General features: G+C 43.5%; 1 protein-coding gene across 1 annotated transcript in view; it reads right to left on the minus strand.

Moving 5' to 3' along the window:
• HTT (huntingtin) overlaps window positions 1-25,600 on the minus strand; it is a 181,156-nt gene that overhangs the window by 100,392 nt on the left and 55,164 nt on the right. Inside the window, exons 20-26 of the mRNA XM_074951777.1 lie at window positions 25,325-25,388; window positions 24,008-24,108; window positions 21,695-21,841; window positions 10,223-10,343; window positions 9,946-10,022; window positions 5,111-5,262; window positions 461-663 (exon numbers count right to left, since the gene is read on the minus strand). Of these exons, the coding sequence (XP_074807878.1) occupies window positions 461-663; window positions 5,111-5,262; window positions 9,946-10,022; window positions 10,223-10,343; window positions 21,695-21,841; window positions 24,008-24,108; window positions 25,325-25,388 (865 nt within the window). The remainder of the gene's footprint in view (window positions 1-460; window positions 664-5,110; window positions 5,263-9,945; window positions 10,023-10,222; window positions 10,344-21,694; window positions 21,842-24,007; window positions 24,109-25,324; window positions 25,389-25,600) is intronic.

The following is a 25,600-nucleotide window of genomic DNA, read 5'->3' on the forward strand; positions in this document are numbered from 1 at the left end:
TCCACGCTGCCACGTCTTCACTGCTATTTTTAGCTGTACTAGCTAGATTAATAATAGTGTAGGTATGCCAGGCCATGCTGCAATCGCTCATCTGATCACAGTGCAAACTAACTCTCAGTGACTGAAGAAGACCAACACATTCTTAACCCTATGAAACAAAGGCTAGAGCTGGCGGGATATTTGCTACAAGGAAAAATATCTGAGAGAGAAAGATAATATCTTATAAAAAGGTTGAAACTTAGAACAATGGAGTTCAACAAAAAACTGTAATCAGAAGACAACTGTTAGTGCCTCTTTAACATCACTAGCTTTCCTCATATACACCCACCCTCATCCCTGAACACCCCACCAAAATAAATATATCTGGCTGTCTAAATCATCTCCAACAAGGTGCACAACTCAACAACAGCTCTTTATATCACAAGCATTTTGGAGTCATAAAACGTAATAAAAATCATACCTTTATAGCTGGGCCAGGAGCAACATCATCCACCACATGAGCACAAATATTAATGGTCTTCAGCAAATGAGAAAAGAGTTGTTCTACCAAACTAACAAGAGTTCGGTCAGCCAAAGCTGGCCATGGCTCCTCTTGTTTAGCAGCACCTGGATTCATATCTTCTTCAGTAGTCCAGGGGGTTTTCAAAGATTTGGGGGCACTTGCTGAAATAACAAGCCCATTATTTAAGAAAACTGGTATTTAAGAAATGTTAGCAGAAACTATTTTAAAAGTTGCATCTTTAAGTCAATTATATTCTCCATATGAGCAGAGATTACAAGACAAGGAAAAATAAAATCTTAAACAGTTTAGAGATAAGATGCTTGCACACACTTTCTCCACACTACTTTAAATAAAATTACATTTTATTTGAATTGTAAATATATATACCCACACATTATGTCTTATGTCTATACAGACAGTAGTAGTATATAGCTACATGCACACAATATGCATTAATAAGTCAAGTATCAAAACCAAGTTGTTTTAGGCATGAAGTCTGAGCCTAAAGAAATCTAAAAGTAACTTGAGAAATATGTTCTGCTACCTACAGATCCTATATGGGCCATTCCACACACAGATCCCTTCTCCTCACTGTTATTTAAAAATGGAGAGATCTCAAAAGGTTCAAAAAGCACAGACCAGGTGGAAACCTGGGCTTTATGTGACTATTCCAGCCTTAAAACTACAGTTATTATTACCACGCGAAAGGCCTTGGTTTAGGTTTTCGCTAAAGTCATGTGTTGGCTAGTAACCTATTGGCCTGATGTCAAGAGAGAGGATTGTGCCTTGTGTTAACAGTGGATCCTTTAGCCAATTAAAATCCAGCAGGACCGACTCCAAAAGGCATCTGGTAGTCATCCTGTAGAGCGCTGTAAAGTGGTCTTGGGAAGACGGACAATATCCTTACCAGATTTATTTGGGCATAAGCTTTCGTGGGTAAAAAACCTCACTTCTTCAGATGCATGGAGTGAAAATTACAGACATAGGCACAAGAAGAGAAGGGAGTTACTTTACAAGTGGAGAACCAGTGTTGACAAGGCCAATTTAGTCAGAGTGGATGTGGTCCACTCCCCATAATTGATGAGGAGGGGTCAATATTGAGAGAGAGAGAGGGAGCTTTTGTAGGGAGCCAGCCACTCCCAGTCTCAATTCAAGCCCAAATGAATGGTGTTAAGTTTGCAATGAATTGTAGCTCTGCAGTTTCTCTTCGAAATCTGTTTTTCAAGTTTTCTTGTTGAAGGATGGTTACTTTTAAATCTGTTATTGAACTTCCAGGGAGACTGAAGTGTTCTCCTACTGGCTGTTGTATGTTACCATTCCTGACGTCTGATTAGTGTCCTTTTATGTAGAGACTGTCCGGTTTGGCCAATATGAACAGGAGGCTGCTAGGCAACTCTCTAACATCACATTCTACAGGCGACTATCCTCCGATCCCACTGAGGAGTACCAAAAGAAACTCCCCGCTATAGCACAGGAACAAATCTACACAGACACACCCCCCTAGAGACCCGACCAGGGGTATTCTATCGGCTTCCCAAGATCCATAAACCTGGAAATCCTGGACGCTCCATCATCTCAGGCATTGGCACTCTTACAGCAGGATTATGTGACTATTTGGACTCTCTCCTCAGACCGCACACTACCAGCACTCCTACCTATCTTTGAAACACCACCGACTTCCTGAGGAAACTACAATGCATTGGTGATCTTCCTGAAAACACCATCCTGGCCACCATGGATGTAGAAGCTCTTTACACCTATATTCGACACGAGGATGGACTACAAACAGTCAGAAATAGTATCCCCGATGAGGCCATGGCACACCCAGTGGCTCAGCTTTGTGACATTGTCCTCACCCACAACCATTTCAGATTTGGGGACAACTTATACCTTCAAGTCAGTATCACTACTATGGGTACCTGCATGGCCTCACAGTACACCAACATTTTTATGGCTGATTTAGAACAACGCTTCCTCAGCTCTCGTCCCCTAGTGCCCCTCCTCAACTTGCTCTACACTGACGACATCTTCATCATATGGATCCACAGGAAGGAGGCCCTTGAAGAATTCCACCTGGATTTCAACAATTTCCACCTCACCATCAACCTCAACCTGGACCAGTCCACACAAGAGATCCATTTCCTGGACACTACAGTGCAAATAAGCGATGGTCACAAACATCAGCCTATTCTGGAAACATACTGATCGCTATTCTCACGGTAAAACTGCCCCATGGGAATGTCCCAGTCACAGTAAAATTGCCCCTCAGGGGGTCCTCTGGGTAAGCACCAGCATTGTATATTGCTAACGCCTATATATGCATATGCATGGGAAAGGATTTTGGGAGGGGTTGAAGGTGTGAGTGTGGAGCGAAAGATTCCTTTGCAGGTTGCTAGAGGCCAAAGGGGGAGGAAGGGAGAAAGGAACGGGTTAACTTGACGATCTAGCTTGGTCCAAAGATAGGAAGCTGACTCCAGCCACCCAAGGCCAATGCACACAAGCAGACACTCTGATGCCAAGAAAAACGGGAGCCTGGATTCCAACCCCAACCAGCCGTGAGAAAAGAGAAGTAAACTGAACAAGACTGCAGGGGATTGCAAAAACTAGGGAGACGGTGAAGGCCAGCAAGGGGAAAAACTAACTGTTTCACATCCCTGAAGCTGGTGTGTTTTGGGAAGGCTGAGGAAGCCACAGAAAGCCAGTTTGGACTGGTACAAACAGTACGGTGGACAGAGGTCCCTGAACAAAATGCCCCAGAAGAACCCAGGACTTAAAAATCCTCTCAAGAACCAAAGCAAGTCAGACACTAACAGCAGACCCTGGATGGCCTGTGCACAGGACAGAACTCTCGTCTACCCTTCCCCCTCTTCTTCTTACGTTACACCCAGGCTTGGCCAGCCTTGGGTTGTGTGTTTGTGAATATGAAAGTGGGTTAGGGCTCGGGCACTAATGCTTTTTTCCTTCCTCCGAGTGACGTGGGGGTGGATCCAGCACTGACCATTGTTATTTTATTAATAAAGCTTTAAAACTTAGTCACTTGGTGTGCTCCTTCATCTCCTCTCCTAATGATCCTGTGGCCTCAGCCTGATCATCTGACGCCTCAGGCAGATTGGTAACATAAATCTGTCACACTATACTTACCTACATGCCTCCAGCTTCCACCCAGGACACATCACATAATCCACTGTCTACAGCCAAGCCTTAAGATACAACCGAATTTGCTCCAATCCCTCAAAGACAAACACCTACAAGATCTCTATCAAGCATTCTTAAAACTACAATACCCATGTGAGGAAGTGAGGAAACAGATTGACAGAGCGCGATAGATACCGAGAAATCACCTACTACAGGACAAGCCCAACAAGGAAAACAACAGAACACCACTGGCCATCACGTACAGCCCCCAGCTAAAACCTCTCCAGCACATCATCAGTGATCGACAGCCTATCCTGGAAAACGATCCCTTACTCTCACAGACCTTGGGAGGCAGGCCAGTCCTCACTTACAGACAGCCCCCCAACCTGAAGCAAATACTCACCAGCAACTACACACCATACCACGGAAAGACTAACCCAGGAACCAATCCCTGGAACAAACCCTGTCCCCATATCTACTCTAGTGACACCATCACAGGACCCAGCCACATCAGCCACACCATCAGGGGTTCAGTCACCTGCACATCCACTAATGTGATATATGCCATCATGTGCTAGCAATGCCCCTCTGCTATGTACATTGGCCTAACCGGACAGTCTCTACGTAAAAGAATAAATTGACACAAATCAGACATCAGGAATATGGCATACAACATATAAAAGATACAAAAGCCAGTAGGAGAATATTTCAGTCTCCCTAGGCATTCAACAACAGAGTTAAAAGTAGCCATCCTTCAACAAAAAAACTTCAAAAACGAACTTCAAAGAGAAACTGCAGAGCTACAATTCATTTGCAAGCTTAACACCATTCATTTGGGCTTGAATAGGGACTGGGAGTGGCTGGCTCCCTACAAAAGCAATTTTCCCTCTCTTAGTATTGACCCCTCCTCCTCAGTTAGTGGGTGTGAACCACATCCACTCTGACTGAATTGGCCTTGTCAACACTGGTTCTCCACTTGTAAAGTAACTCCCTTCTCTTCATGTGCCAGTATATTTATGCCTGTCTCTTCAGATGCATGGAGTGAAAATTACAGAAGTGGGGTATTTTACCCATGAAACCTTATGCCCAAATAAATCTGTTAGTCTTTAAGGTGCCACAGACTCCTTGTTGTTTTTGTGGATACAGACTAACATGGCTAATCCTCTGATACTTAATATCCTTACCATATAAAGGGAAAGCCAACTGTACAAATATTATTAAAATTTGAGAAGGCCCACAGATCTAGCAGGAGCATCAGATGACCAGCCAACAAGGAGAAACCATTAGACTTGAAAGATAATCCAAAACCCCATGGGTATAACAACTTTTTTTTTTTTTGCCCTGCATTTCTTCAGCTCTGAAGCTTGCAAGTATTTTATCGCTTAGAGTGAAATGATGATGGGGCATTCTGACTACATAATGTAGATTATAACACTGAGCACACACTGACACAGCCCAACAATTTTTGTCTACCTGCAAGCAAGTTTCCAGCCAAAATCAAAGCATCTTGATGTGCAGAAAGATCCAGTGGGAACCAGGCCGTTGAAAGAAGGGACAAAACCATTCCAGCCATTCCAATGGTACAGCTCTTCCGAGATTCCTCCAAAGGACTCAGCTGGGAAGCACTGAAAGTTTAATTATGAAATTGTCATACATGTCTTCCTAGGCAAATTTTCAGTCTTATGGAAACTAAGAACAGTGTGGTACATAGTTTTAACTTTATATTTCTTATTCATTAGAAACTATTGATCTATCTGTAGGGCTGAACTACCTTTAGTATCTTGATTAAGTACACACACAAAAAGTTTCAGCAAAGATTAACATGGAAGCTGTTGTGCATCCAGTGAAGAACTAGAGGGCTTTGCTACTGCAGTGATCACCACCACTACTTAGGGAACCTACGGGTGGACAACAATTAAATAACAATTTGCTAATTTGCATATTTCAATATTAAGGCATGATGGAACACAAAACAATGGTTTGTTATAATGAACTATTGAATTAAAATGCTTGCAAATACGTAATATGTGTTTGGATGCTCTGTTAAAGATGTTTAGAAATAGGCACATACTAAGAATAACAATGGAAAAGGATGTAGATTTAAATGTTTCAAAAGTTAAGCTCAAACACAGCACAGAAACGGTTTCTCTTAGTTCTAGACTTATTGAGGGACACCAATTAAGATTAGGGGGTAGCCAGGTGTCCAGTTTTCGACCGGAACATTCAGTGGAAAAGGGACCCTGGCAGCTCTTAAAAGTCCGGTTGGCGCGGGGCTGGCAGGCTCCGCGCAGCTCCCAGGAAGTAGCGACATGTCTCTCTGGCTCTTAGGTGGAGGGATAGCTAAGGTGCCTCTGTGCACTGCCCCCACCCTGAGTGCCAACTGCACAGCTCCCACTGGCCAGGAACCGTGGCCAACGGGAGCTGCGGGGGAGGCACCTGAAGCGCGCAGAGCCACCTGGCCGCGCTTCCGCCTAAGACGGGGGATGATGACATGCCACTGCTTCCCAGGAGCCGCCTGATATAAGCACCGCCCAGAGCCCGCTCCCCCTAACACATCCCAACTCCCTGCCCAGCCCGAAGCCCCCTGCCCCAGCCCAGAGCACCCTCCTGCACCCCAACACCCTGCCTGGAGCCCCCTCCCACCATCAATGCACACGACACTTTACCAAAATGAGTTTCTACTCCACAGAATTTACAATCTAAATTAATACAACAACAACAAGAGGAAACACAACCATTTGGAGAGCTTGGGAAAAGAGAAAAGCCAAAAGACAATAACATGACCATGAAATCATGGAGGAGTACTGCATGCATCTTGAGGGTGGTTTTTATTTGAGGGTGGTTTTGGTTTTATTTATTTTTATTTAAATTATCAATTTTAATCAGCATTTCCATTTGTACTTCAGTTATTTTCTAAAGAAAGGTGAATTCTTGTTGGTTGATATAACCATTCAAACATGTTGATTTCCAACTAAATAAAGCTTTTGCACTAGATTTGGTAAATCTTTTTGCTACCTAGGAAGGTTTACTATAACTATATACATTTATTGAAGCAATTATATAGTTTAATATTTTCAGATTCTTATTGGCTGTATATTTTTATATTAATATACTAGGAAATGGTGAATGATATATTGCTTATTTACTAGATAATTAACCTTTTGCTCATTTGCGTCAAGCTGCATTAGGATGGTAACTGGAATTTAATTAGACCCAAAACAGCATATAAATTTATTTTTATTAAACAAAACAACTTTAAATGCTTTGGTACATAAACTTCTCTTATAAATATGTTTCACATTTACAACTAAACTATAACACGTTTAGGACTCAACATATTTTGTATTAAATTCGGATTTCATTTTAAACAGGTTTATTTTTAAAAAGTAAAAAAATATAACTTAAACAAAATAAAAAATCCAATTAAAAAACACTTTAATTTTTCAAAAAACCCCAACCCCCCAAAAAACTATAGATTTTTATCCATCCTTCTTGCTGGTCAAGTATTGATCAGGTCTGAACCTATTTCACCTGTAAAACGAGAAGACTGTAGCTCAAAAAGATTGGCTTTCAGCACACAAACGTCGCACATAGTAAACTGAATGGATGGACTGCTAATTGCAACAGTATTGCAAAATGGAGCCTGGTATAGAAAGATAGAGCAAGATGAACTAAAAAGATACACCATCTTTAAAGAGATTAGACTTCACAACACAACTTCAGGCAACCAGAGAAGCAGCAAGATTTTGATATTTTACAATAAGTAATGAAATTAAGGCACAAATTCCCCTTGCGATTCAGCCACCAGAAAGGGAGAAAAAACGCTCAAGTCAAAAACATGAGAAAGCATGTGAGAGACTAATTCTGTATATGTGAAAATAGGGAGAGAAACCAGTAGCCAAGCAAACATGTGAACCTGAAGGACTTGAACAGAAGCCTAATGTAAGGGAGGAGCAGCCAGGACTGGCTCTAGGCACCAGCAAAGCAAGCACATGCGTGGGGCAGCACATTTCCAGGGGCGGCATTCCGGCCATCCTTTTTTTTCCCCGGCCCCACTCAGTCAACCAATGTGCCCCTGCGTGAGGTGGGGCAGCAGGTTCAACGCACGGGTCCCGGCCCGGGGGCGGTCCCTGTCCTGGCCCCCCACTAGAAGGAGCACCAAACACAAGCAAAAGAAGCATAGTCAGCATGGGAAGTGCAAACAGATGATAGCACTAGTTTATTACTGTATATTTGGTTAACTGAAAATAGCAGATGCAGCAGAAACACACATACACACACACACACAAATATAAATAAGAACACTTGGAACAACAAGGTTTGACCAAAACAAAAAATCCCACAAACCAAGCGGATGCACAGCCACGCAACATCTAAAATCAGCTACAACATTCACATCTGTGCAGTAACTGATTTTTAGTGGACATGCAGCAATACACACACTGGTATACAAAGACAGGATCAAACCCTAACATTAACAAGGCTACAGTAACAGATCTCTTCGGAAGACAGACAGTATCTTAGGCCTTTCAAAATCATTTTAGCCACATAAGTGGAAGTATGCACTTCAACTAGTGTGTTCCATTTCTCACAGACTTCCCAATAAAAGCAACTAGGAAGCATCTGCCAGTCCCTTTTAGAAAAACAGCTATACACCAGTTTCCATTGCCAAATACTTACAACACAGACCCAAAGAATAGGCCACGTGAAAAATTCAGACCCCCCCCCGCCCCAAAAGGCTATTTTTTTCTCTACATATTTTTATTTACCACTCCAGAGTTTATAACATTCCTTCAAAAGCTTGAAAAATACTTCCCCTCCCCCTCTGCCACCACAACATTTTGTCCATTTCCATTTGACTCACAAAAACTGATTTTTTCTAACAGTTACAACCAATACCAAAGAATTTGGACTGTATTATTTAAGATTGTGGAAAGTGCTGTTATTTGGTTCAATGCCAGCCTGTGATGAGCCTAATAATTTTAGACCTGTCTGAATGAAATCTTTAAACAACTGCTAAGTGAGGCTTAATGGGAAATAATTAAAGCAGGGTTTCTGATACCTGAATGAGTGTCTTCTGTTTTTGTTAACCAAGCTGGATGAGCAAGTATCTCAGAGAGGGATTAAAAAAAAGCAGAAAGCATACGGGAGTGGAAGATGGGAGGAATCAGCAAGGAACTAGAGGGCTTTGCTAATAACAAGAATTTTAGTTATAAGCTGGGGACGCATCAATTTGAAGTAATGGAGGAGGAGAAGGACCTTGGAGTATTGGTTGACCACAGGATAACTATGAGCCGCCAATGTGATATGGCTGTGAAAAAAGCTAATGAGGTCTTTGGATACATTAGGCGAGGTATTTCCAGTAGAGATAAGGAGGTGTTAGTACCGTTATATAAGGCACTGCTAAGACCTCACTTAGAATACTGTGTGCAGTTCTGGTCTCCCACGTTTGAGGACGAATTCAAACTGGAACAGGTACAGAGAAGGGCTACTCGGATGATCCGAGGAATGGAAAACCTGCCTTATGAAGGGAGACTCAAAGAGCTTGGCTTGTTTAGCCTAAATAAAAGAAGGTTGAGGGGATTGCTCTCTATAAATATATCAGAGGGATAAATATCGGAGAGGAATTATTTAAGCTCAGTACCAATGTGGACACAAGAACAAATGGATATAAACTGGCCATCGGGAAGTTTAGACTTGAAATTAGATGAAGGTTTCTCACCATCAGAGGAGTGAAGTTCTGGAATAGCCTTCCAAGGGAAGCAGTGGGCGCAAACATCCTATTTGGCTTCAAGATTAAACTCAGTAAGTTTATGGAGGGGATGGTATGATGGGATAACATGATTTTGGCAATTAATTGATCTTTAAATATTCATGATAAATAGGCCAAATGGCCTCTGATGGGATGTTAGATGGAGTGGGATCTGAGTTACTACAGAGAATTCTTGTGGTTATCTGGCTGGTGAATCTTGCCCGCATGCTCAGGGTTCAGCTCATTGCCATATTTGGGGTCGGGAAGGAATTTTCCTCCAGGGCAGACTGGAAGAGGCCCTGGGGGTTTTTCACCTTCCTCTGTACCATGGGGCACGGGTCACTTGCTGGAGGATTCTCTGCTCCTTGAAGTCTTTAAACCATGATTTGAAGACTTCAATAGCTCAGACATAGGTGAGAGGTTTATCGCACGAGTGGGTGGGTGAGATTCTGTGGCCTGCATTGTGCAGGAGGTCAGACGAGTTGATCATAATGGTCCCTTCTGACCTTAATATCTATGAATTCTAGAAGCTTGTATACTGGATGAAGAAACATACCCACAGTGCCATCCTACAGTCCATGTGCAGACTGGAAATGTTGTGGAGAGAAGACACAAAGCTTCACAGCAGCCAAACTGAAAAAATTAAGGAAGATGGTACAATGTTAACAGTATAGCAGATAGCAGCAAAATATACTGTATTTCCATCATTAAGATTTCTTCATTACATGCTATATGACACTAAAGGCACATACATACAGCAAGAAAGTACTGAATTTATTTATATATAGCCCTTTATTAAAAGTATATTATTTATAGATTATAAAAATACTCACTGTAAGTGCTCTTGTAGTTGATGTTGTCAATGCCTGGGAAACTGCTGAGATAATCCTGGAAAGGTTGTTTTCCATAGTGACATCTGTTGGACTTTGCACCATGTTGTAACCCCTGTAAGTTCTGAATCAAACATAATTAACTAACTAAAACATGAGTATATAAAAGTCAAACAGTATCTTGTTAAAAATCGTTAAAATTAAACGTGAATGATGGCTGAGGAGATAAACTGCACTAAATGTCCACCAGATATTAACAAACAAGATCAAACAATGAAATGCAACACAATCATACCCACGTTCTAAATCCCAATTAACTTCATCTTTATAGAATTACATTTTAAACTACAAGCTCTAATGGTATTACTGATGGATGCACTAAAGCAGTTTTTTTTTTTTTAATAGCTGATCTCATTGCACTGCCAGTGCATAGCAACAGACTGGTTTTCAATACCTAACTAAGCTCTTTGTAAGTTATCACCCTTCTAGCATTGGCTCTTAGTTTCTGCTTAAACATATCTAACTGTTTCAGACCACAAAGTAGTGAAATTGCTTCCTTGGAGTATTAAATGAAAAGGCTATTAAAAGCTTTACAATCTGTATTTTATCCTATTTCTTAATTTGTTTTAGCTTTATTGTTTCTGTAGCACTGTGCACACATGACATTTTACAAATAAGATAATCAAGTCCCTACCCTCAAAGAGTTTACAACCTAAGACCTGAACCCTGCAACTTAATCCACACAGTAGGCTCTTATAACTGTATGGCTCAGGCTGTCTCCAGACTCAAGAGAAACTGGAAAGGTATATTATTAAGAACATAGTTGGCAGTAAGGGAGAGTAATGGGGGACACACTATCATATTAAAAATTAAAAACCTTAAATACAATAATTCACTTCTAAGTCATTCTGATCCTCATGTTTTATAAAGGGAGAGTTTGAGGTTATAATGAAATACTTTAACTAATATTGAATCATGTAATGCAGGCGGCTTCTCCCATCCTTGGAAATGTACAAAATGGATTTACATTTTTACATCAGTTTTTGTTTTGAAGTATAAGAAAGATGATAAAAATGATTGTAAAATGCAGCACCTTAAGTGAAAGGCAATGTGAGTGTAGACATGTTAAATAAGATCCGTTTCCTACTTCACCAACAAATGTTTGGTTGACTGATTGATTTTGAATGCTCATAGCTATGAGAGCACAAACTGGATTTTTTTCTGCCTAGCTGACTCATTGCTGGTGGTGATGACAGAGGCAGAATTCCCAGATTGATTTGCTGATCTAGGCATCAAGAATATGGAAAGAGACAGTTACCTACCTTTCTGTAACTGTTTTTCTTGAAAATGTGTTGCACATGTCCATTCGACTGCAGGTGTGTGTATGCCTAGTACACAGATATCAGATTCTCCCCCCCCCCCCCCCCCACAGCGGTACATGTAAGGGTGATTTGAGCATGCACTGTCACCATTCATAGAATCATAGAATATCAGGGTTGGAAGGGACCTCAGGAGGTCATCTAGTCCAACTCCCTGCTCAAAGCAGGACCAATCCCCAACTAAATCATCCCAGCCAGGGCTTTGTCAAGCCTGATCTCAAAGGAAGGAGATTCCACCACCTCCCTAGGTAACGCATTCCAGTGTTTCACCACCCTCCTAGTGAAAAAGTTTTTCCTAATATCCAACCTAAACCTCCCCCACTGCAACTTGAGACCATTACTCCTCGTTCTGTCATCTGCTACCTCTAAGAACAGTCTAGATCCATCCTCTTTGGAACCCCCTTTCAGGTAGTTGAAAGCAGCTATCAAATCCCCCCTCATTCTTCTCTTCCGTAGACTAAACAATCCCAGTTCCCTCAGCCTCTCCTCATAAGTCATGTGTTCCAGTCCCCTAATCATTTTTGTTGCCCTCCGCTGGACGCTTTCCAATTTTTTCACATCCTTCTTGTAGTGTGGGGCCCAAAACTGGACACAGTACTCCAGATGAGGCCTCACCGATGTCGAACAGAGGGGGACGATCATGTCCCTCGATCTGCTGGCAATGCCCCTATTTATACAGCCCAAAATGCCACTGGCCTTCTTGGCAACAGCAGCACACTGGTGACTCATATCCAGCTTCTCGTCCACTGTCACCCCTAGGTCCTTTTCTGCAGAACTGCTGCCTAGGGACCGAATGGCTAGTCTGTAGCGATGTATGGGATTCTTCCGTCCTAAGTGCAGGACTCTGCACTTGTCCTTGTTGAACCTCATCAGATTTCTTTTGGCCCAATCCTCCAATTTGTCTAGGGCCCTCTGTATGCTATCCCTACCCTCCAGAGTATCTACCTCTCCTTCCAGTTTAGTGTCATCTGCAAACTTGCTGAGGGTGCAATCCACGCATCCTCCAGATCATTAATGAAGATACTGAATAAAACCGGCCCCAGGACCGACCGTTGGGGCACTCCACTTGATACCGGCTGCCAACTAGACATGGAGCCATTGATCACTACCTGTTGAGCCCGATGATCTAGCCAACTTTCTATCCACCTTGTAGTCCATTCCTTCACCCATACTACTTTAATTTGCGGGCAAGAATACTGTGGGAGACCGCGTCAAAAGCTTTGCTAAAGTTGAGGAATAACACGTCCACTGCTTTCCCCTCATCCACAGAGCCAGTTATCTCGTCATAGGAGGCCATTAGGTTAGTCAGGCATGACTTGCCCTTTGTGAATCCATGCTGACTGTTCCTGATCACTTTCCTCTCCTCTAAGTGCTTCAGAATTGGTTCCTTAAGGACCTGCTCCATGACTTTTCCAGGAACTGACGTGAGGCTGACTGGCCTGTAGTTCTCCAGATCCTCCTCCTTCCTTTTTTAAAAGATGGGCACTACATTAGCCTTTTCCCAGTCGTCCAGGAGCTCCCCTGATCACCATGAGTTTTCAAAGAATGGCCAATGGCTCTGCAATCACATCCACCAACTCCTTTAGCACTCTCAGATGCAGTGCATCCGGCCCCATTGACTTGTGCTCGTCCAGCTTTTCTAGATCGTCCAGAACCACTTCTTTCTTCACAGAGGGCTGGCCACCTCCTCCCCATGCTGTGCTGCCCAGTGCAGTAGTCTGGGAGCTGACCTTGTTCGTGAAGACAGAGGCAAAAAAAGCATTGAGTACATTAGCTTTTTCCACATCCTCTGTCACTAGGTTGCCTCCCTCATTCAATAAGGGGCCCACACTCTCCTTGGCTTTCTTCTTGTTGCTAACATACCTGAAGAAACCCTTCTTGTTACTCTTAACATCTCTTGCTAGCTGCAACTCCAAGTGTGATTTGGCCTTCCTGATTTCACTCCTGTATGCCTGAACAATATTTTTATACTCCTCCCTGGTCATTTGTCCAATCATCCACTTCTTGTAAGCTTTTTTGTGTTTAAGATCAGCAAGGATTTCACTGTTAAGGCAAGCTGGTCGCCTGCCATATTTACTATTCTTTCTACACATCAGGATGGTTTGTCCCTGTAACCTCAATAAGGATTCTTTAAAATACAGCCAGCTCTCCTGGACTCCTTTCCCCCTCATGTTATTCTCCCAGGGGATGCTGCCCATCAGTTCCCTGAGGGAGTCAAAGTCTGCTTTTCTGAAGTGCAGGGTCCGTATTCTGCTGCTCTCCTTTCTTCCTTGTTGTCAGGATCCTGAACTTGACCATCTCATGGTCACTGCCTCCCAGGTTCCCATCCACTTTTGCTTCCCCTACAATTCTTCCCGGTTTGTGAGCAGCAGGTCAAGAAGAGCTCTGCCCCTTGTTGGTTCCTCCAGCACTTGCACCAGGAAATTGTCTCCTACATTTCCTGGATTGTCTGTGCACCTCTGTATTGCTCTCCTAGCAAATATCAGGGTGATTGAAGTTTCCCATGAGAACCAGGGCCTGTGATTTAGTAACTTCCGTTAGTTGCCGGAAGAAAGCCTCGTACACCTCATCCCCCCGGTCCGGTGGTCTATAGCAGACTCCCACCATTAGATCACCCTTGTTGCTCACAGTTCTTAACTTAATCCAGAGACACTCAGGTTTTTCTGCAGTTTCATACCGGAGCTCTGAGCAGTCATACTGCTCTCTTACATACAATGCAACTCCCCCACCTTTTCTGCCCTGCCTGTCCATCCATGACAGTACTCCAATCATGTGAGTTATCCCACCAAGTCTCTGTTATTCCAATCACATCATAATTCCTTGACTGGGCCAGGACTTCCAGTTCTCCCTGCTTGTTTCCCAAGCTTCTTGTATTTGTGTATAGGCACTTAAGGTAACTCATTGATCGTCCCTCTCTCTCAGTATGAGGCAGGAGCCCTCCCCTCTCACACGCTCCTGCTCGTGCTTCCTCCCGGTATCCCCCTTCCCCACTTACCTCAGGGCTTTGCTCTCCTTCCCCCGGTGAACCTAGTTTAAAGCCCTCCTCACTAGGTTAGCCAGCCTGCTTGCGAAGATGCTCTTCCCTCTCTTTGTTAGGTGGAGCCCGTCTCTGCCTAGCACTCCTCCTCCTTGGAACACCATCCCATGGTCAAAGAATCCAAAGCCTTCTCTCCGACACCACCTGTGTAGCCATTTGTTGATTTCCATGAATCGACGGTCTCTACCCGGGCCTTTTCCTTCCACAGGGAGGATGGACGAGACCACCACTTGTGCCTCAAACTCCTTTATCCTTCTTCCCAGAGCCACGTAGTCTGAAGTGATCTGCTCAAGGTCATTCTTGGCAGTATCATTAGTGCCCACGTGGAGAAGCAGGAAGGGGCAGCAATCCGAGGGCTTGATGAGTCTCACTGTCTGGTGGTCTAAGAGGGGGAGCCACCCCACATCCCCCTCAGTTCCTTTGTGCCATTGTGACTCCAATACAGAAGTGAAGGTGGGCAGGTTGTGAAATGGACATCTTGAAGAACCACAGGTACAGAAAGATAGGTAACCGTTTCTTCTTTGAGTGATTCCACATCAGAATTCCACTATAGGTGACTCACAAGCAAGTGGCAGAGGAGGTGGATTCGGAGTCTATCTGAACAGTGATTGCAGGATCACCCGTCCAAAACTGGCATCATCTCTGGACTGACAGATGATGGTGTAAATGATAGGGCAATCCAGTTTCCTCTAAGATATTTTTCCCCGCTCTGTGGGGAAGGAAGATTGAACAGGCAGATGTACTGCTCTTAACTCCCTCACATTTATGTGAGTTTCTAGGTCTTGAGATGACCAAAGACCTTGTGTCTTCAGGGACCCAATGTGAGCTCCCCAACCTAAAGATGATGTGTCCATGACTAGAGTGAGTATTGGTAGTGTGGGAAGGGAGGGAATGCCCATGCACACTTTTAGAGGATCTATCCACCAGACTAGAAACACCAAGACTAGCTCTGGCACTAGTACCACTTGTCCAAATGGTGACAACTCGGGGCATATACTTATGTTAGCCATGCTTGCAGCTTACTGAACTGCAGTCTGGCATTTTGCACTGTGTAAGTACATGTTTCCATGTAATCCAGCAGCCTGAGACACGTGTGCTGTTGTGAGCGAACAAGCTTTCATTGGAAATCCTAGATCTCAAATGCTTTCAAACTTGTTTTGTGGTAGAAAAGCTCTGGCCTCTGTAGAGATGAGGACTGTTCCAATGAATTCGATTGTCTATACAGGTTTCAATATTGATTTTTCTCGATTCACTAGGAGCCCCAGAGAATTGAATATGGATAAAGGGGTGGATATCCTAGAAATGACCAGCGATTCTGATCAGCCTCTGATCAACTAGTCATCCAGGTATGGAGAAGACAGATACCTAATTTTCAAAGATGAGCTGCTACCACCGCCAAGCAATTTGTGAATACCCAATGAGCACCTGCCAGGCTGAAGGGAAGCATTGTGAACTGACAGTGTCAACTATTCGCGAGATGTAGCTGTTTAAGCACTCAAAAGGAATAAAAAAAGTCACTAAACAAATATTCCAAACAATTATATGTACATATATATAATATCATTCACAAGTAGCTCAACAGAGTTAATCAAATCCATTCCATGCTCTTCTTACTACATTCTTTTGCACACTAAGTCAATGTCATTACTTCTCAACTGAGCATGTCCTCGGAAGAAATTGCATTCCTGGGCTTCTTGGGCTTCGATCACCATAATCTGCAGGCAAGGAAAAGAAGTTTGTGGAAGCTAATAAGATACTTAGCGAAAGCCAGGGGCACTTTGGAGAGAGCAGCACATTAGCCAGGGTTTCTTTTTGCCCAAATGTGTTCTCTCTCACTGTTCCATAGTAGACAGTGCACCCTATGATGCAGGGAAAGATGGTTAATGAAGTGGGCAGGGTGGGGGAGGCAGGTTAGTCGGTGAGGAGAGCCACACGGATAAAAGGTGGGGTGGGATGAGACAGGGCCATGTGCCCAATGGGGCACGGAGCACCATGCCTCAAGGGATGAAGCCCGTACTACAGGATCAAAGGTGAAGTTGGCTTGATTTCAGCTCCCCTTTACTCCTTCCCCGAGCTTGGCCTGGGGTTAGCTACACAGCTGTTTTCAGAAATCAAACCCTGGAAGCTGGGTGATTGGAAAGGGGTCCTGCTAGCTGATTTTTGGTTTTAAATCTACTTTCTTGGCTCCCTGCAGCGCCGAGCTCAGGTCAGGCAAATGTCTTCTTCCCCGGCTCTGGCTCTCCCTTTTACTAACCTACTGGCTCAAATCCAGGCTGGAAGAAAGGGAGGCTCGGCTGAAATTAACCAACCCCAGCCATACTGGGCTGCAGTGTACAGAGCTGATCTTGGCGCTCCTTGTCCCAGTCTCCTGGTCCCAGGGAAGGGATAATTGATGCTAGGGTAACCATGTGAAGTTTTACTTTGTTCAGGAATTTGTTCAACTCCCTTAGAGCTAATATGGGCCTGAGACCTCCTTTTGTCTTGGGGATCAAGAAGTAACATGAATAGAAGCCTTTTCTCCTAAGGTCCAACAGTACTTCCTCTCTGGCCCCTGTCTGGAGAAGAGACTGGACCTCCTGCTGAGGGGTAGTCTTATGAAAGTGGTTCCTGAACAGAGACGAGGGGGGGGAAAGGGAGTCTGAAGTACATTGCATGGCACACACCTGTTCCACTGTGCTTAAGACCCTCTGCTCTGATGTTGTGTGCGTCCTGGCACCTAGGAATCAGGACAAAAAAAATTGGAAAACAAAAAAGGTGGGACAGAAGTGAGGAGACTGGTATACAGTCCTCGACAACCCCATCAAAATGCCTGCCTGGAAGAGGTAGCTGGATGGGATGAGCTCACTGACACTGAAGAGGAGGGCGCCTTTTATAGCTCCTTCTCTTTTTCCTAGGCAGATCTTGGGGACACCAACGCTATGGTATCATAAGGGTTGTTGTTGATGAAAATGCTTTCTTTTAGTCACTGGAGTGGTCACTGTTGCCCTGGAATCTTAAAGACTTTGAAGCCTGTCATTTCCCTCAGAGAACAGGGTAAGGCCTTCAAACAGAAGGTTCTGTATGGTCTGCTGTACTTCTGTGGGTAATCCAGAGGACTGTAATCATGACCACCTTCTCCTGGCACTGCCGAATCTTCACTATCCAGACTGTCCTGGACGGCAGTCTCAGCGACTAGTTAGCCCTTCTCCTCCACCACGGAGAACTCTTGCTTGAAATCCTCTGGTAATTTGTCCTCAATTTAGCAATGTTCTCCCAGAGAATGTATTCTTATCGACTCAGGAGCGCCTGCTGGTTTGCAATCCCAAACTGCAAGCCTCCTGAGGAATAAAGTTTATGACCAAACGAGTCTAGTCTTTGCTCTTACCTGTGGAGGCTTGGTAACCCTGCCTTTCCCACTCATTAGCAACTCCTACTAAAACAGAACACGGAGCTGGTGATAGAAAATATGTGTATACCCTTTAGAGGGAACAAAATATCTCTGGTCAGCTCATTTCACTGTAAGAGCCAGGGAAGAGGGTGTCTGCCACAGAGTCTTGACCAGTTCCACGACTGCTTCATTGACTGGCAGATCAATCTTAGAAAGGGTGGCAAATACTAGAATGTCCATCAACTTGTGAGTATTCTTCAGTGCCAAAACTGAAACCAGTTTCAGTGGGTCCTGTGGTCTTCGGAGGAGATCAATCTCCCACTGTATCAACTGCTTCATCTGGTGACAAAGACAAGGATGCAGCCAGCATTTGAGGTGGTGGCAACCCCATAATCTGTGGTGGAGAAGCTACCCAAGAAGGCTGGTTGGCCAGGACCAATCAGAATACTGGACACTGGAGAGATGCTCTTGGGGCCCAGTACCCATTTCAACATCAGATATTGGGGAACAATGTTCCTGGTACTGTCACATCTGATGCAGTCCCCAAAATTGACGAGATGGTTGAAATGAGGTCCTGACTGGAAGAGGGATGCCCCATGCAGCCCAGAGTGGCTACTGGTATGGACCCAGGACCCATCCTTATCCAGGCCATTGCTCTTTAGGGAAAGGCCAATGTTTGGGTTGCTGCATTATTCATGGCCCTGACGATCTTGAAGGAAGGTAAGTGCACTGTGCCCCAGCTGAGATACAGAGGGTTGCACTTCCGAGTCCGAGCAGTCAGAAGCTTCACATAATGGAGACACTGATGCTGACTCTACCAGAAAGAGGTAACCTGAACCTGGGGATGGCAATACTAAAGGAAGAAAGGGAGCTTCCCTCTTGATAGAACTGATTTGAGAAGAGGACTAGATAGTGGTACTGGGGGGTTCTCGATGCGGTGAGGGTTGAGCCGTACGTGCAGGAAGCAGTTGGATGGTTTCCAGTGCTGGTGAAACCTGCACCGAGACACTGCATATGCCTCTTGCGTAGATGGGAACAGCATCGACCGTTGGCTCCTCAAATACTTCTTAGGGAACAGCCTCACGGACCTAGCGCAGGCCCAGAGGCATCAAGCCCCTCTTAATAGGCGAGGCTCCTGGCGCAGCTCTCTCTGCTACATGCTTAGAGTCCTTGCCCCTATCTCATCTCAACACCAATGTGGAAGAACAAGATACTGAACCTGAGGAAGGTCTGGGTCTCTTCTACAGTACCAAGGATCAGGACCACAGAGCTGAAGATACATGTGATGGAGCGCTGTGTACAGATGGTGAAGTATTTGGGGCACTCTCCTCTCGCACTGTCTCAGCTGGAGGGTTGAGGTACTGCTTCCATAAGCAAGCACTTGCGTTTCGCTGCTCTATCCTTACTGTGGTTTGAAGCCTTTGCAGATGTGACACTTGTCACTAATGTCAGCCCAGTACTGAATGAAAAGAAATGATCCAAAAGGACACAAACAGAAACTAACTAACACTAATTCACTTGAGAAACTAACAACTAACAATAAATAACAACTATTTATGATGAGTGAGAAATGCAACCGAATAAACAAGTCTGAGATTGCTCCGACAACCATCACTGGCAGTAAGAACGAAGGGGAGGGGGAAGTTGGGGACAACTCTCTTATACCAGCACACAGCGCTTGTGGCAGCAGAGGGCACTCAAGCCAGGCTGACAGATACTGCTGAGGTGGGAAAAAAAAATCTGACATCTTTGCACGAGGCACACACACATCTACAGTGGAATTGCCATGGGAAATCACACAAAGAACCACTCAAAATTTCATTTTATAGACCCTTTTAAGAATATTACCATGCTTTAATCAGTCTAATATACTCATGTAAAATAAAAAAAATGCTCTTTCATAAAGCACAGTTTGCACCTCATTATATGAGATTACATCTTTCATCATTGAATGTTTAATTTCATAGCATTTGGTAAACTTTAATGTTGGAGGAAATAATATAAGCATAGAATTAAAATAACTATCACTTAAAGTTTAAACAGAAGAAAGATCCAATGCAGCAAAACACCCTACTACGTTAACACAACACGCAATAGTTTTAAGGACGAAAAACCTTTTCCTCCAGATTAGAATACATTTGACTTATTTTGTATTATTCCATTATATATAAGAGGTTTGATTTTAAATGTAAGAGGGAAAAGAGATGCACTTGAAAACACAAATTATTTTAATAGACAGAATGACAAGAAAAAAGGGATTGATTTGGTATATATGAACAGGTCATATACAAAAAAAGACAGCAATTCATGGGAGCTGCCTTACCTAATGAGAACGGTGATCCATATAATTCAGTATTTTGTCAGAGACTGATCAGAGCCTGATGCTTCAGAAAAGTTTTCGGAAAACCTATTGTGCCATTTATGGAATTACCATCCTCCCAATGCAGAAAGTTTCTTCCTGATCTCATCAGTTGATGGTTGAATTATGTCTTGAAACATGATGTTTATATCCCTTTTTAAAAACATATACTAATTTACTTATGGGTGGTTTCATTAATATCAAATGCCACTGCCATGGAGTAATGAGTTTCACAGATTTGAATTTTGTGTTAAAAAGTATTCCCTTTTATCAGTTTTAAATGTATTACCTTTCACTTTCATTGAGTGTCCAATGGCAGTAAGGTTAAATGAAAGACAGATGTGACATTGGGTGCTCCAGATTATCTTATGCCATTCCTTATTTTAATACCTCTGCCACACTGCCTCTTCTTTGTCTCTTTTGAAAGCTAAACATTCCCAGCCTTTTCACTCTCTTTGTATCTAAGTTTGTTCATTCTTCTAACCATTTTCATCATACATCTCTGGATCCCTTCTATTATTCCCATTTTTTTGAGATAGGGTGACCAGTACATTTAGGCCACAAAAACAGATTTTTCAAGTTTCATGAAACCTACAATAATATGAGTAGAATTAAGAATTATTTTTAAATTTTAATTAAAACAATTTACTTAATTTCCTTCTGGTGTTAGAATCATAGAATATAAGGGTTGGAAGGGACCTCAGGAGGTCATCTAGTCCAACCCCCTGCTCAAAGCAGGACCAATCCCCAATTTTTGCCCCAGATCCCTAAATGGCCCCCTCAGGGACTGAACTCACAACCCGTTAGCATCCCAGGCACAACAGCAATGTGCTTGTGGATGAAAACTAAAGGTTCAGTTCACTAAATAGACCGGTCTAATTTCACAGCTCAAGCTAAATGAAGTGCAAAATGTAAACAAACAGCAAAAATGACTGACGAATAATTAGATTTCTAGTATTAACTTTTAACAATTCTAATGGATTAGGAGCAAAGGGAAGATTTTTTTTAAATCATCACTGCAGTGGATAAAATCTTCTAAGTTTTGATGCTAATTTTAGTCTCTTATGTATAAAAGGCTTAATTTTCAAAGTGCTGAAGATTCGCAGCTCTGATTGACTCTAAAGGGTCTGCACCCTTGAAAAAAAATCAAGCCTAAGACCTCAATCCTGAAAAGAGATACTGAAGTAAATGAAGATACTCACAGTGCATAAAATTAAGCACATGCTTAAGTCTTTGTGGCAACAACAGAGCACTTAGCAGAATTTACACACTTAACTGTGGCCAGTGTTTCTTTAACTAGAGCAAGGCAAATGCAATTCTGCAAATACTGTACCTGGTGATAGTGCTCACTGCGAAGTGAGATGGAGGCTGAGTCTCATGCATTAGGAGTTTCAAGTAGACACTGCTTTGGTCTCTTGCCACTGCCACTACTGGATCAGCCTGTCCTTGGTCACAATTATAAAACAGCTTTGGAACAAGTCTTAAATAAAGCAGAAAACAGGTAAAATAGTAAGCAAATCCCTTTTTAAAAAGATAGATATCACAAAAACTGATCTAATATACAATTTAGGCAGACGTGGGTAAATCTGTGTTGATTTTTAAAATGACAATTGTTACTCTAAACTCAAACTCACACCTTCTCCTCAAACATTTACCTCAAAGGAATCATTTATATCCTTACTGGAGACTTGAAGACCACCCTCTTTTCCAATTTTACCCTTTACCCTCACTGTCCTCTATTGTGGCCACTAGCATTCCAGTCAGGAATATAATAGATTTACACTGGAAACAAAGTAATTTAAAAATATCTGCAGCAGTGATTGGTGCTGAGTAACAAACAATTTCCTTCCCCTGCCTTTTTCCCTCTCTAAGACTGATCTCACTTCCAGAGTGAGAACACATGCCAAGAAGATCTTTAGCTTCCGACTCCAAATAATTCACAGAGTGACACATACACGCACTCTGGCAAGTCAGCTGACTAATTTTACCATGTTAGAAAAACAGTAGTGCACTGAAAACTGAATGTTGAGTCAGATTTCTTGTGTAAACTATAGTGGGATGTTACAATTCATTTTTGTTAACATAGATGGAATTTAAAAGCACTAGAAAATATAATTTAGTGACAGGATAACCCAATACTTCCTGATTGTTCACCCTGGATTTTGAGGATCTCTCTTTTGCAGGCTTGTATAAACCACTTCAACTTCTGACAACAATTCTTTCCCAATCCCTGTCCTCTCCATTGTCACCCACTATTCTGGCAACTTTCCCTTCATTCAAAAGACAAAGGCAGACAAACAGTCTTTTGTGACACTAGCTTATGTGCTACACCACTGAATCAGACATAGACATGGGAGATACTGAAGAGTGGCACCCCAGGGATTAATCATGTAACTCCTTCATTCCCAAATGCCATTCTTGAATATAGTAGCCATACATGATCTGCTACAGGATTGGCTGCTATAATTCCTTTCACAAGACTGAAAAATCAGTACAGTACCTGAACTTTAGTCCAAGCTTAACCACCAACTCCCTCCATGTCATTGAATAAATCACAACTTACTGGAGTCACAGTTTCCTCATCCGTACAGTGGAGATAATACACCTTACGCCCGGGGGAATTCTGTACCACTGCGTAATGCAGAATTTGTGCAGAATTAATGTTCTGCGCAAAATTTCCTTTTCCCCCCCTCACAGAAATGGGCTGCTGGCTGCCACTAGCGGCCGCTGAACCCAGCAGAGCCCAGCTTCCCAGCTCCGAATAGAAGACGCTGCTGGGGGGAGGGGGAAGAAGAGGGAGCTGGATGGTCCCAGCAGTTGCAGTTCCCAGCATGCCCTGAAGTAAGGAAGCAAAGTTCAGGCAACTCCATACAAGCCTGGTACCCAGTATCAGGCTATTTCTCCCTCCGGATCCCTGGGGTCTGGGGGAGGATGGGGTAAGTGTGTCTGGGCTGGGAGGTGGCGGGGGGCGGAGAGGGCCACAGCTAGGCTCTGGTGGGGAGGAGGTGCAAGTGTCTGAGCTGGGGAGCGCCCCACAGCTGGGCTCTGAGGGAGGAAGGGGTGCAAGTGTCTGGGCTGTGGGGGCAATCCGCAATTGGGCTCGGGAGGAAGGGGGTGGGGGGGAGTCTGGCCCCACAGCTGGGCTCTGAAGGCAATGGGACAGGGACAGGAACGGGGTTGTCATAGGGGTTTCTTTAACTCTCTGCTTCTGGGGGAGTTTTTTGTGTCTGTAACAATACAGACGTAGATACTGTAAGATATTTTGAAATAAATTACCAAAATAATTGAAACTAGTGTGATTATAGAGTGTTATTATGATAAATAAAATATGCAGAATTTTAAAATACTGTGTGCAGAATTTTTTGGCGCAGAATTAACACCTCAGGAGTATTGTGACGATTAAATGTTTATGCAATGCTTTAAAAAATGGAAAGCACTGTGTGATAATTCAAAACAAAAAGTGATTCAGAAATAATGTATTCCTTCCATCACAAGTAGTGTATGTGTGTGTGTATAGAGATATATATATATAAAAAAACCAAGGATTAAAATGTAGAGTGTTAAGTAAGTGGTAAGAATTATTTAGTTGCAGGTACATGGTGTATTAGGCTAGCATATTATTAAAAACCTTTGTTTTAGCTTATACCTCATCAAAGAAGCTGCAGCTATGTGTCTCACTCTGGGGTCTTCATCACCAAGAAGGTAAATTACAACACTGTTGAGCACTCTGTCCTGAAGTTTTAATAGCTATGGGAATAGATTAGTATAAGCAAAGATGAAACATCATAGCACATTTTAATTGCTCTGACGAACTTTACAGATTATTAAAGATGTATTTTGTAGAGCCAACATGTAAAAGTATGTTTCCTTTGCAGACAGAAGTTACCAATATAACAGTTTTACTTCTACATTGCTGAACAAACTGTTTATTTACCTAGGGAAATAATCTGATTATAACTTTTTAAAATCATACTATAAAGCTCTGTATTTCAGTAGCAAAGGAACTTTACGCTCAGTACTAAGAATTAGGCCATGATTCAGCAAAGCACGTGCATGAACCATTGGCTTCAGCAGGTCTTAAGCACCTGATTAAAATTAATCATGCAACAAAGTGTTTTACTGGATCAGTGCCTTAACCCCCAACCATAATGCTTTGATATGATATATACAAAAGACAGGATTCTTACCTAAATTCCCTTTAAGGTGCGCTGCCACATGGGCACGCAGCAGCCTATTTAGCACTGCGCGGGTGCTCAGGAAACCTGCCAGGGCACCTGCTGTAGATAGGGGAGGGACACCCGTACCTCGGCCCGAACTCAGCAGCGGCTGAGGCAGCTCGGATGTACCATAGCCCCCCTACACCGGTCCCAATTCTGCCACGGCCAGAGGAGGGGCGCCTATCCTGCAGCCCCAGCCCCGGAGGGGAGTGACGCCTCTCCCACTAAGCCCAAGTGCTGCTGTGGGGAGAGAGAGCTGGGGAGAATCCTCTCCCCCCGTCACAGCCCTGGAGCACCCTCCTGCACCCCAAATGCCTCATCCTCAGCCCCACCCCAGAGCCCACAGCCCCAGGCAAAGCCCTCTCCCACTGCACCCAACCCTCTGCCCCAGCCCCATGCTAGAGCCCGCACTCCAACCCTCTGTCCCAGCCCTGAGCCCCTCATCCCTGGTCCCACCCTAGACCCTACACCCAACCCTCTGCCCCAGCCCTGAGCCCCTCATCGCTGGCCCCAACCAAGAGTGCACACCCCCAGCCAGAGCCCTCACATCCCTGCACTCCCACCCTCCGCCCCAGCCCTGAGCCCCTTCCTACACCCCGAACCCTTTGGCCCCACCCCCACCACATGAATTTTGTTATGTCCACCAATATGGAGGTGGTGTGTCACACATCACCTCCATGTCGGCGCACATAACAAAATTCATTCCGCATATGGGTGGAAAAATTAGAGGGAACAATGCTTCTTACCCCAGTATAATGATGAACACCTCTGTGCAAGTTGTCTGCTTTTCCTTCCAAAAAGCTGACTAATCTTAATAGGTAAAACGGACAAAGGCAGACCACGTTACTAACCATCATTAAAGTCACAAGAATTTTTCTTAAGTATTACACAATGTAATTAATTTTTAAAAGAATTAAAATTTACTTTTATTAATTTAGGCAAAAAAGTCAGAATTAGCACATTTTAGTTAATCTGTTTCAAGAGACAATATATTGAAACAACATTCTAAAGTTTCCAACATG

Source organism: Natator depressus, chromosome 4 (genome assembly GCF_965152275.1).
Source record: "Natator depressus isolate rNatDep1 chromosome 4, rNatDep2.hap1, whole genome shotgun sequence".
Classification (NCBI taxonomy): domain Eukaryota; kingdom Metazoa; phylum Chordata; order Testudines; family Cheloniidae; genus Natator; species Natator depressus.